Here is a 12288-nt window from a genome sequence, read left to right as displayed (position 1 = left end):
GGCTCCAAAGCTCTGGCATCATCATCTCATACCTTGATTCTTCCAGCCCTAAGGGTGATAGCAGCTTCCTGGCTTTGCTGATTTTGGGATTTCCTTGCCAGCATCCAAGCCTGGGAAAGGGAGGCTGCAGGGAGGACAGTGCCAAGGACAACACTAGGCACTGCATCTCTGGGGCTGCAGTAGGGGTGGGGGTTGCCCTAGTTCTAGACCTCCAGTGATCAAACCATCCCTCCAGCCCAGAAGGCATTACAGAAAATCTACACACAAGGATTTGGGGGCAGTCGTCCGGTTGGAAGTTGTGCTTGTGGCATAGGTTTGAAGACAGGTCGTTTGTCTTTATCTAAAAGTGATGAGTGAGATGATGATTTCAGGGAGGTAGGCTCCCTCTTGACCCCCAGCCATTGCTCCACGGTTGCTGCCACTGTGCCACCATTCTTCCTTAATGCCAGCTTCTGGACTCTCTACCTCTCTTCACTCAAACCTCCTGCCTGAAGAGGACAGAAGGGGCGCTAGTGAGCACCAGCTCTGTCAGACACCTCTGTCAGACACCATGTCGAATCTCCTGGCCTCAACCAGGCTCTTGTTGCAGCCCTGTGTGGCTCAGACCAGCTTCACAACTTAACAGCGCCTCACCTCCTGCCCCCAGGTCTTCCCTGTTGACCCTGCCGCCCAAGTGTGTGCAACCTGGAAGTACAGGCGAGTTAAAGCTTGATGCGGGGAAGGTTTAACCAAGGCGAGAATGGAGCCAGTGTAGAAATTCCCCACCCTCACCTGCTCTCCTGCCCAATCTCCCAAGGAATGGTTCTAAGATGCCATTTATCCCGCTACATCCTCTCCAGGATGAATTCTCCCTCCTTCTCTGCTTTACCCACCTCAGCCTTCATTCTGCTCCCTGGAATGAAATCTGAAGTCAGATCTGCTTTCTGGGGAACCCAGGCTAAGGTACTAGCCTTCTTATCTCTTATGAAGGAACCCACCCCCAGTGGTTTTCCCAAGAGAAAAAGACATTTGGGAGACAATGAGGCCACAGCACTTTATTTAGGACAGACACAAAGGATTCTGCTAGTATTCATCCCCCTCCTCCTCTTCTCCCTCCCCCTCCACACTATCCATGCCCACCTCCTCATAATCCTTCTCCAGGGCAGCCATGTCCTCCCGGGCCTCGGAGAACTCACCCTCCTCCATGCCCTCGCCCACGTACCAGTGCACAAACGCCCTCTTGGCATACATCAGGTCGAACTTGTGGTCCAGGCGGGCCCAGGCCTCAGCAATGGCGGTCGTGTTGCTCAGCATGCACACGGCACGCTGCACCTTGGCCAGGTCTCCCCCGGGCACCACAGTGGGGGGCTGGTAGTTGATACCGACCTTGAAGCCCGTGGGGCACCAGTCCACGAACTGGATTGTACGCTTGGTCTTGATGGTAGCAATTGCGGCGTTGACGTCCTTGGGCACCACATCTCCACGGTACAGCAGGCAGCAGGCCATGTACTTGCCGTGGCGGGGATCACACTTCACCATCTGGTTGGCAGGCTCGAAGCAGGCGTTGGTGATCTCTGCCACCGACAGCTGCTCATGGTAGGCCTTCTCTGCAGAGATGACTGGTGCATAGGTGGCCAGGGGGAAGTGGATGCGAGGGTAGGGCACCAGGTTGGTCTGGAACTCGGTCAGGTCCACGTTGAGGGCGCCGTCAAAGCGCAGGGAGGCTGTGATGGAGGAGACGATCTGGCTGATGAGGCGGTTGAGGTTGGTGTAAGTTGGACGCTCGATGTCCAGGTTGCGGCGACAGATGTCATAGATGGCCTCGTTGTCCACCATGAAGGCACAATCTGAGTGCTCCAGGGTGGTGTGGGTGGTCAGGATGGAGTTGTAGGGCTCAACCACGGCTGTGGACACCTGGGGGGCTGGGTAGATGGAGAACTCCAGCTTGGATTTCTTGCCATAGTCAACAGAGAGCCGCTCCATCAGCAGTGAGGTGAAGCCAGAGCCAGTGCCCCCTCCAAAGCTGTGGAAGATGAGGAACCCTTGGAGTCCCGTGCACTGGTCAGCCTAGAGCGAAGAGAAACGTGGGATCTGAAGCACTACTGACCAACAGCAAAGAACCAGCTTGTGCTCTTTGCGATTTCCCCAAAAGTTTCATAAAATCCTTGGAAGACTTTTCCAGGGGCAAAATATAGGCTCTGATATGGCAGTCCCACTCTCCTCTCCTTCCCCCTCCTCCTCTCTCAAACCTCCCGAGACCTTCCACAGACATTTCTCTCTACTCTTGTGCCAACAGTCATTTATTATCATAACTTTCCAATTCCACCTGGTTTCCTACCCATGCCCGCCTCCTGATCTAACTTCTGATGTCTCTGGAGGGCTTCTTTACTGAGATCAGCAACCTAGAAACCTGGTCCACATCCTTGCTGAAGGCCCAAGTTGATCAGAGAGCCTTGGGCTGGTGTTACTTGGATCCCTGTTTTTCACAGGGCCTTCTGTCCACATCCCTACAATACAGGCTGACAATCTGGGACTGCGTATGGGCGTTCGTAGCTTGGCCAGGCAGCCAATCGACTGGTGGCCACTCTGCACAGCATTGGGCCAGTTACTGTAGGAGATAAAGGGGACACCCAGTTATGGACTGGAACCCACCCTTTGCCTCCCCTCCTTACTAGTCCTGATCCTGTGTGTTTAATTCTTGTCTGGGAGACTCTCCCAAGGATGGAAACTGCCCTTCTTCATCTGGCCTCCAGATCACTTCACGACAGGAATGCAAATTTCCCTTCCCAGCCCTCAACCCTTCTCTCACCAGCTTCCGAATCCGGTCCAGCACCAGGTCAATGAGCTCTTTTCCGATGGTGTAGTGGCCTCGGGCATAGTTATTGGCAGCGTCCTCTTTGCCAGTGATGAGCTGCTCTGGATGGAAGAGCTGGCGGTACGTGCCCGTCCGAACCTCATCTGCAATGGACAGAATTGTAGGTGCCCTGCCCCTTGCAGCCTGGCTCCCAGAGCCCCAGGGTACACAGAAGGGGTGGGGTCACCAGGCCCATTCAGGCAGTCGCTATTGCTCTTGGCTTTAAGGGTACGTCAATAAAAAGGAAAGGGATGTGTGGTGACCTTGAGACTCTGGAGCTGAGTGATAGCAGATCTGGAGTTCTGATTGGCTGCAGCAACTGGAAACCACAACTCCAGGGCTCTCCAGTTATGGAGAATGACTTGCCGGGGTACCTGGGACAAGGCGTGACAGGGCCTGATCATCACTCACCGATCACAGTGGGCTCCAGATCCACAAACACCGCCCTCGGCACATGTTTTCCAGCCCCAGTTTCACTAAAGAAGGTGTTGAAGGAGTCGTCCCCTCCCCCGATGGTCTTGTCACTGGGCATCTGCCCATCTGGTTGGATCCCATGTTCCAAGCAGTAGAGCTCCCAGCAGGCATTGCCAATCTGCACGCCGGCCTGCCCCACGTGGACTGAGATGCACTCACGCTGAGTGGGCAAAGGGCAGAGAGAAGGGTATCATGTCTGGACATGATTCCTGCCTTCCTTCCTTGAGTGGTTCTCCAGCTGAGAGCAGAAGTTCCTAGACTTTGCTCTCTGTGCCCCATCTCCCGGGGGATGTAGGGTGCGGATAAAACCCTCAGGGGAAGCAGAAGATGTGACCATTTCTAAGATTATAGAGTCCTTCTCAGTGACTAAGCATCTTAAGGAACATTGAGGGGCTCAGATGAGTCTGCCAGAGCACAACAGTCAACCGACTCACATCCAGAAAGAAAGTAGCATCCATTAATAAGAAAAGCAAGAACCAAGTGAGGTTTCAGGGCTGAGAGACAAGGATGAGGTTTATAAGAGCAGAAAGAACTCTGGATTCACTTTACAGTTAGAAATGCCAGTGAAGAAGGGGAACGTGGGCCTGGAATGGATGTGTGTGTGCTGTTCTTTCCTCTTGGCTATGTGTGGTTCTGGAGTGAAGAGAGTCTGGGAGGAAAGTTCTTCCTCACATGGTTCAAGGCTGGTGGTCAAAGAACTCTTGCCCCTGAAGCAGGACTGGGGTAACCCGCTTGGTCCTAGAAAAGAGAAAGGTCTCTGCTCTGGGGAGCACCCATGAGCATCAGAGAGACTTGACTCACTTACTTCATCTTGTATTGAGCCTCCATTATGTGCCTGATGTTGTGCAGATACTGGAAATTCATAACACTTAACACCTGGTCCCTGTGCTTAAGAAGCTCACTGTCTAGGAAAGAGAGACTTTTATATGATTAAGATATGTGACAGTGTGGGAAGTGGGATCCCAGAGTGTTTCTTCCTGCTCCCTTTGAGAAGTGTTTATGGCAGACCTTAAAAACAAAATGAAGGAATTCCCTGGCCATCCGGTAATTAGGACTCTGTACTTTCACTGATGAGGGTCAGGGTTCAGTCCATGATGGGGAACTAAGTTCCTGCCAGTCCCATTGGATAGCCATAAAATAAAAAAAGAAAAACAGAAAACTCAAGCACACCCACCAAATTTCCCCAAGCTTTAAGGCTTAATCATGTGGCAGTTGTGGAGACATGAGAATTCTCACACTGCTGCTAGAAGCCCAAAGTGATGCATCTGTCTTGGAAAGTGATTTAGCAATATCAGAAAAGCTGAAGATGCTCTTGCTCTAGAGAAATTCTCACACAGGTACACAAGAAAACAGGTGCAGGAACAGTCATAGCACCATAGCGACGGAAGCCAATTAGAAGGCCCTCAACAGGAGAAAGTAGATAAAGAATGATTCAGAAGTGGGCATGGGTGAATACAAGAAAGAATCTTACTCCAAAACATTCTTACCAGAAAAGAAGGAAATTAAGAGGAATCATGACATGATACTATTTATGTGAATCTTCAACTTGTATGCATCATCTACAGATACATTTTTATGTTTGCTATATATTCTTGGAATGTGTTACAAAAATAAAAAAAGCAAAGGAAATATTAACACCCAATTTGGAATAATGGTTTTGTTTGGTACAGGAGGGAAGTGAATGCAGTCAGAGGATTCTATTGCTTAAGCTGGGTAGCAGGTGTTCATCATATTATCCTTTATACCTTTTTGCATATCTGAAATATTTCAGAATTTTTTTAAAGAAGATGCTTTCTCCACAAATTGAACACTTCTCTGATTTTGTAAATATGATACAAGGGCCTTAACTTCTTGTGATTTTTTTGGATGACTGGGATTAATACAGAGACCATCTGTATCCCAGCCCCATAACTTCCCCACTTGCCTCAAGCAAGAGTCTTCAATACTCTGAGGGCATCTTCCATGAGAAATGACAATAATAAGAGCCCCCTCCTAGAATTACTCTGCAGATGAAAGAATGCAAGTTGCCTGGCTCACTGCACAACACAGACTAGGTCAGGCCATATTTCTATTGGATCCCCTTATCCATTCCCCCATCACCCAACCCCGGGGGTCATAGTAAGAGAAAGTCACAGGGACTTCCCTGGTGGCTTAGTGGGAAAGAATCTGCCTGCCAATGCAGGAGACACACGTTCGATCCCTGATCCAGGAAGATCCCACATGCCGCAGAGCAACTCAGCCCATGTGCCACAACTACTGAGCCTGTGCTCTAGAGCCCGGGAGCCGCAACTGTTGAGCCCTTGACCTGCAGCTACTGAAGCCCGAGCACCCTAGAGCCTGTTGCTCCGCAACAAGAGAAGCTACCATGACAAGAAGCCCACACCCCGCAGCTAGAGAATAGCCCTTGCTTGCCACAACCAGAGGAAGCTTGCATAGCAACAAAGACCCAGCACAGACAAAAAGAAAGAAAGAAAAATTTAAAAAGAGAAAATAATGAATTAAGCTGGGAAGGGTTCAGGGTCAAAGGACTCCAGAAATCCCCAGGTCCATGAGGGAGGGCTGACTCAGCTCATCAATCACCCAGCAGGGCCGATGCCTGCTGCTGTATCTCAGAGCCTGCCCAGGTCCCATGCACAGAGCCAGACATTGACCAGGCCTCCACAGCTGAGGGCCCATGCAAGGCATGTCTGACGTGGAGAATGCCTGAGACTCTGGAAACAATGCCCCTCACTCTGGGTATGGGCACAGAACCCAGGCCCTGGAGTCACACAGACTTGGCCTCAAACCCCTGTCCCTCTGGGACGTGGACGTGCTTCAAGGCGGCTTCTCCCATTGCCTTTCCTTGTCGGTTAAAATAGTATAATTTCATACTCTGCAGGCTTTGTCATTCGGGTGCTTAGTTCCATATGTTAAGCACTGATTAGGTGCCAGGCACTGTGCTAAGCGGTTCACACACTATCTCATTTAATCTTCATAACGCCCCCCTTAGGTAGGTATTTTTATTACCCTATTTTACTGACTCTCAGAGGAGTCAAACAACTCGCTCAAGGTCATGAGCAAAACCAGGAATATTCAGAGAAGGGACAGCCTGGCTCCAACCACACTTCTAACTGCTCTTCTGTCCTGCCTGGGGGGCAGGTTTTTGTAACAGATATCAAATAAGCCCCACCCCACCCCATAGCACCCTCCCACCCCTAATTTCTCTCCCCCCTGGTACATAGCTGAAATGAGGAGTCAGATCAAGGCACAGGGAAAGGACTGGCTAGGAGGATGGGTCCTTACAGCTGGGGGCTGGAACCAGAGGCCAGCAGGGGCCCAGGTTTACAGGAAATTGCCTGTACTTTCTACTTGCGTCCTGCTCATCCCACTCTCCCTACCCCTAAATTCAAAGCCCTTCAGCAGCTGCTCAGGCTCTTACCCAGGTCCTAGTTACCATCACCTGTCCCTCTCCATCTCCTGAACAGGCCCCTGCATACTAGCACATTTGGGGGGCCACACTCCCATCTGCAAGTCTCTTTCCCTTTCCCCTACCTCACCTGCCTCCACACTACAGCCCATGAACCCCTGGACACAAGGGACCCTCATTTGCATCCTCAGCCCCCACCTCTGCTTACCATGCTGCCTGGCTGGGACTAGCTGGGGTCGTCTGTCTGTCTGCTGCAAGACCAAAGCTGGGGACAGGTCTGTGAGGGACACAGAGCCTGCTGGCCTCCTTATACTCTCTGGTCTGCTCTCAGTGGGGGGGAATGTTGTTAGAAACAGCCCCAGGAGGGCAGGTCTGTTGACTTGGTTACCAGGCAGCAGGCAGGCGCTGGGCCCGGGCCCAGGCAGGGGAGGAGGTGCCTGCAGAGGAGGGGCCTGCTGGTAGCCCCACACAGGTATCCAGGTCTCTGGGTACACGGTGTCTGTTGCTCAGTCACACAACCCCTGGTGCTTCAGCCTGGCCCTCACAGGTGGGAGAGGATTTAGAAACTAAGCTGTCTGAGCTGCAGCACTACCCCCAACCCCTCCCAGCCCCCCAGGGTTGGTGAGGACTGGAAGAGGAGTGGGCGGGGCTAAGAAAAGTCTGCAGTGGACCAGAAATAATGAGTTACCTAGGGCAGGAGATCAACTTGGGCCTTTCTGGGTGGAAACTCAGAATACCAGAGAACAGCAGAAACTAGAGCTCAGGATAGCCCCATCTCCAGGAGACGTAAGAGACATGAGTTTGATCCCCAGGTCAGGAAGATCCCCTGGAGAAGGAAATGGCAACCCATTGCAGTATTCTTGCCTGGAAAATCCCATGGACAGAGGAGCCTGGTGGGCTATGGTCCACAGGTCACAAAGAATCAGACATGATTGAAGTGACTTAGCACACACTTAACTTCTTTTGCCTGAGTTTTCTCATCTGTAGACTGGGGAGAGGTTGTATACTGTGAGATTAAACAAGATGCATGTTCTTAGTCCAGAACTGGCTGTAGTCCACAGGCAAGGCAAGATACTGAGCAGGGTTTCAAGGCCATTCCTAACAGTCTCTCCCTGTTCTAATGCAAGTCTTTGCTTGTCTAGTCTGGCCTTATTTCCCACAGAAGTAGTCACCACATGGCCTGGGACAATAAAAATGTTACTCTCTCCCATTTGTATCCTGCTTTGTTGTTCCCAGGGCAGCCTCAACCCCCCACCACCACCCCACGCCCTTATCTCCTTTGAGTCCCTCAACAACTTTGTGTGAGGTAGGCAAGGGAAGGCCTCTACTCCCTGAGGAAGAAAAGGAAATTGCTGCCTCTTGGCACAAGGGAGTTAATTAGGGGCAGAATTATGGTTTCTCTGGGACTCAGGGTCTGTGCCTCTCCCATTTCCACATGGCAGAGTTTTCAATATTCCTCATCCTCTCCTGTGTTTTTATTTTAAATTCCGTGGTCAGTGGTGATCATTCCCTTACATACTCCTCAACTCCCTTGTCTCCCTTTAGCTTCAGTTTCCTTGACTGACCAAACCACAACTCTGGTTAAATCCATTTGTTCACCAATTCTGCCTGCACTGACCCACTAAACAGTGGCTGTAGAAAACCCCAGAACTATATTGACTGATCTAACTTCAAATGCATGACCACTAACCTCAAATGGTCCCTAATGCTGCCTGGAAACCACGTTGCCTCTCTCCAGTCATACTTCCAGCCAGCGCCGTGACCAGGAATAGGAATGTCAGATTTAGCAAATAAAAGAGTCTTGTCTATTAATAGCAACCCTCTCCAGGAAGTAGTTTCTAATGTGAATCTTCAGTCAGTATGGCAAATGGTGAAAGAATTATCTTGAGGGCGGGGCTTTATCAGAGCCCTTTTCATCCTAGTATACCAGGGTGTGACCCAGAGTATTAAGATGGTTAACCCTGGTTTGGGCCATGAACTGAGGTCTTCTCTCTCCTGCTGCTGCTGCTAAGTCACTTCAGTCGTGTCCGACTCTGTGCAACCCCATAGATGGCAACCCACCAGGCTCCCCTGTCCCTGGGATTCTCCAGGCAAGAACACTGGAGTGGGTTGCCATTTCCTTCTCCAATGCATGAAAGTGAAAAGTGAAAGTGAAGTCGCTCAGTCGTGTCCGACTCTTAGCGACCCCATGGACTGGAGCCTACCAGGCTCCTCCGTCCGTGGGATTTTCCAGGCAAGAGTACTGGAGTGGGGTGCCATCGCCTTCTCTGCTTCTCTCTCCTACCTGGAACTAAAAGGCCAGGATCCCTGGAGAGAAGACACAGCCAACCAACACTTCAAAGGTGAGAAAGCCCAGTCTACACTGGGTTGATCCACGAAGCCATAGACCTCTGGAATTATTATCCAGATGGAAGGATTTGGGGCCCACTGTGCCCCAGAGTCTCCTGCTAGCACTCCAACTTCTCCCAACTGGTCTTTGAAGTTAGGCATCTCAAAGTCAACCTCGACAACACTAATTCTGCAGAGAAAATTCTCTTCAAGGCAGGCAGGGGGAGGAATCTCATATAAAACAAGAGTAAAGAGACTTATTTTTTAAGTTTTTTTTTTAATATGGATCATTTTAAAAGTCTTATTTAATTTGTTACAATATTGCTTCTGTTTTATGTTTTGTTTTTTTGGCCGTGAGGCATATGTGATCTTAGCTCCTGGATCAGGGATTGAACCCCCACCCCCTGTACTGGAAGCCGAAGCCTTAACCACTGGACCACCAGGGAAGTCCTGAGATTTTTTTAAAGAGCATGTAATGTATCTAAGTTATAAAATGAGAGGTAATCAATATTCTTCATTCCTTGAACAATGTTTACTGTCTGCTGTGTGCCAAGCACTGTTGCCAGAGATACAGTGGTAGTAGACAAAAAGAGTCTGTGCTTTCAAGGAGTTTGTATTTTTGTGGGAAGACAGAATAACTAAACAAACAAGAAAATTTCAGATAGCAATGAACACTTAATGAAAACAAAACAGATAATGGCACAGAAGGAGACAGGGTAGGGGGAGAGTAGGAGAGGGGGCTACTACTGAGAAGAAGCCACTCTCCAGGAAGGTGATGTTTGAAATTAATAAGGAGTGGGACACACCAAGATCTGAATTGTAGTGCTCTAGGCAGAGAGAATAGCAAGTGCAAAGGAGCAAGTCTGGTGTGTATAAGGAAATGGAGGGAGGGAGTTCACAGAGGTAAAGGGACCTGGGAAGGAGAATGGCTTTAAAAAAAAAATTATTTGCTTATTTGGCTGCACCAGGTCTTATCTGAAGCCTGCGGGATCTTTAGCTGCAGCATGCAAACTCAGCTGTGGTGTGTGGGATCTAGTTCCCTGACCAGGGATGGAACCCGGGCCTCCCGAATTAGGAGCTTGGAGGTTTAGCCAATAGGCTACCAGGGAAGTCCTGAGAATGGCTTTTATTACAAGTGTGATGGGGGATGGGGGGTTAAGCAAGCCTCATGGCCTACTTCGTGTTTTGTTTTAGAGAGAGTATTGCAGCTGCTATGTGGAAAGTACATTATAGAGGTTCAAGAGTGGGAGCAGGGAGCTGTGAGGAGACCATGGCTAATATCCGGTAATGAAGGGATGGTAGCTTGGACTAAACTAGGGGTGAGGGAAGTAGCTGGGTTGAAGCTATAGGACATGCTAATCTGGGCTGTGCAGACCTACCCAACAGCCTTACCTGACCCCTGCCTCCATGTCTTCTTTGCTGGCGTGGTCCTGATTTTGTATAATATTTCACCCTTCCACTTGGTCAAGGAAGATGGCCTTTCTCTAGACCTAAGGGTAAGTATGCTGCTGCTAAGTCGCTTCAGTCGTGTCCGACTCTGTGCGACCCTATAGATGGCAGCCCACCGGGCTCCCCCGTCCCTGGGATTCTCCAGGCAAGAACACTGGAGTGGGTTGCCATTTCCTTCTCCAATGCATGAAAGTGAAAAGTGAAAGTGAAGTCGCTCAGTCGTGTCTGACTCCTAGTGACCCCATGGACTGCAGCCTACCAGGCTCCTCCACCCATGGGATTTTCCAAGCAAAATACCAGAGTGGGGTGCCATTGCGTTTTCCAAGGGTAAGTATAGGTTAGTCCAAACCATTCATGGTAGTTCCAGTCCCCCCTTCCAATGACTAGTTTAGGCCTGAGGTCAGGGAGATACAAGGGAAAGTCTGTTGGGGTGCTTTAAGGAAAGGTTTTTCTCTCTGATAAAAAGAGATGTGGGAGGAAACCACCACCCCCCTTTCCTGCCTTAGGATGGTGTCATATGAGGGCATGATACTTGGAGCTGTGGTAGTCATCCTGTGATCAGGAGAGAAGACATCACCAGGCCTTTGAGGATGCCAGAGCAGAAAGCTGGATATACTGGACTTATTGGTCACATCACTGAACCAATCCTGGAACCGCCCTCCATTCAGATTTCTTAAACACCCATTGTTTAAGCTGCTGGTAGCTAGGCTTTCCATGATTTGAAGCTAAAACATTCTAATTAATAAAAGAGGAGAGGAAGAAAATGAAATAGGAATAGAGGACAGTCCTCCATTTTTACCTAAGGACTTGGGAGGAAGGTGGTATTATTCACTCAGACTTGGGGCTTCCCTTGTGGCTCAGCTGGTAAAGAATCTGCCTACAGTGCAGGAGACTTGGGTTTGATCCCTGGATTCGGAAGACCCCCTGGAGAAGGAAAAAGCTACCCGTGCCAGTATTCTGGCCTAGAGAATTGCATGGACTGGTATAGACATGACTGAGCGACTTTCACTTTTGGGAGCCTAGGACAGAAGCAGGTTTGGCAGGGAGTGTGATAAGAATTCTACTTTGTGTTGTGTTGAGATGTCTAAGGGGTTTTCAAGGTATGATATCAAAAAGCCAAACAGTCATGTGACTCTGAACCTCAGAGGAGAGGTCCAAAATGGAGGAGTACTTTTAAGAACCATCAACATATAGGTGATATGGCTTTCTTTTTATTCTATTCTTGCACTGCAGCTTGGGATGTTTATACTCTAGCTATTCTTTTTTGAGTAACCCTAGATAAGTTACAATTGCTTTTAATTACAGACATTTAAAAATACACCCCACAGTAGAGATAACATAATAAAATCCCATATACTCATCACCCACTTTCAACTATTGCTCCTTCAGGGAGAAAAAGCATGTGGAAAGCCTGGGAATGAGCTATGAAGAACACCCTTTAGAGGTAAGCCATCAAAGACCACCAAGAAGGAGTGGCTAGGACAAAAACCAGGAGCAGAAGTGTCATCAAAGCCAAGAAGGAAGTACTTCAACTATGAAACACTATAAAGGAAGGATCAGTTATGTTGCATACTGCTGAGAGGCTGAGAAAGATGAAGAGAGAGGCATGATCTCTGGTTTGGCAAGATGGAGGTCACTGGTGACCTTAGCAAGAACATCTCAGTGGAGCATGTGAACCAAGCCAGCGTGGACAGCAGGAAGGAGAGAAGACATGGAGCTATCCCATAGGAAAGATGGTGCTGTGAGGAGGAGGACAGCTAGTAGACGCTCCAACTGAAAAAAAAAAAAAAAATGGAGA

General features: G+C 49.4%; 1 protein-coding gene across 1 annotated transcript; it reads right to left on the bottom strand.

The window, feature by feature from the left end:
• Positions 1 to 1011: 1011 nt before the first annotated feature.
• LOC105003796 (tubulin alpha-1D chain) lies at positions 1012 to 7032 on the bottom strand. Its single transcript, XM_010861246.1, has 4 exons — positions 6922 to 7032; positions 3245 to 3467; positions 2789 to 2937; positions 1012 to 2046 (listed from the first exon to the last, which is right to left on the bottom strand). Exons 1-4 carry the CDS (start codon positions 6922 to 6924, stop codon positions 1063 to 1065), a joined length of 1359 nt encoding a protein of 452 aa, XP_010859548.1. The 5' UTR covers positions 6925 to 7032; the 3' UTR covers positions 1012 to 1062.
• Between the last annotated feature and the right edge of the window lie 5256 nt (positions 7033 to 12288).

This window comes from Bison bison, unplaced genomic scaffold (assembly GCF_000754665.1).
Source record: "Bison bison bison isolate TAMUID 2011002044 unplaced genomic scaffold, Bison_UMD1.0 scf7180017864471, whole genome shotgun sequence".
Classification (NCBI taxonomy): domain Eukaryota; kingdom Metazoa; phylum Chordata; class Mammalia; order Artiodactyla; family Bovidae; genus Bison; species Bison bison.
The sequence above is the reverse complement of the archived record's forward strand: the minus strand, read 5'-3'. Positions and strand labels throughout refer to the sequence as shown.

What these genes read in the sequence shown, in the direction of transcription:
- LOC105003796 (XM_010861246.1), bottom strand. An exon ending in TCTGGAGCCCACTGTGATCG is followed by an intron (nt 2,938 to 3,244) that starts GTGAGTGATGAT and finishes TGTCCATTGCAG; the next exon opens with ATGAGGTTCGGACGGGCACG. An exon ending in TGGACCGGATTCGGAAGCTG is followed by an intron (nt 2,047 to 2,788) that starts GTGAGAGAAGGG and finishes TCTTCGCTCTAG; the next exon opens with GCTGACCAGTGCACGGGACT.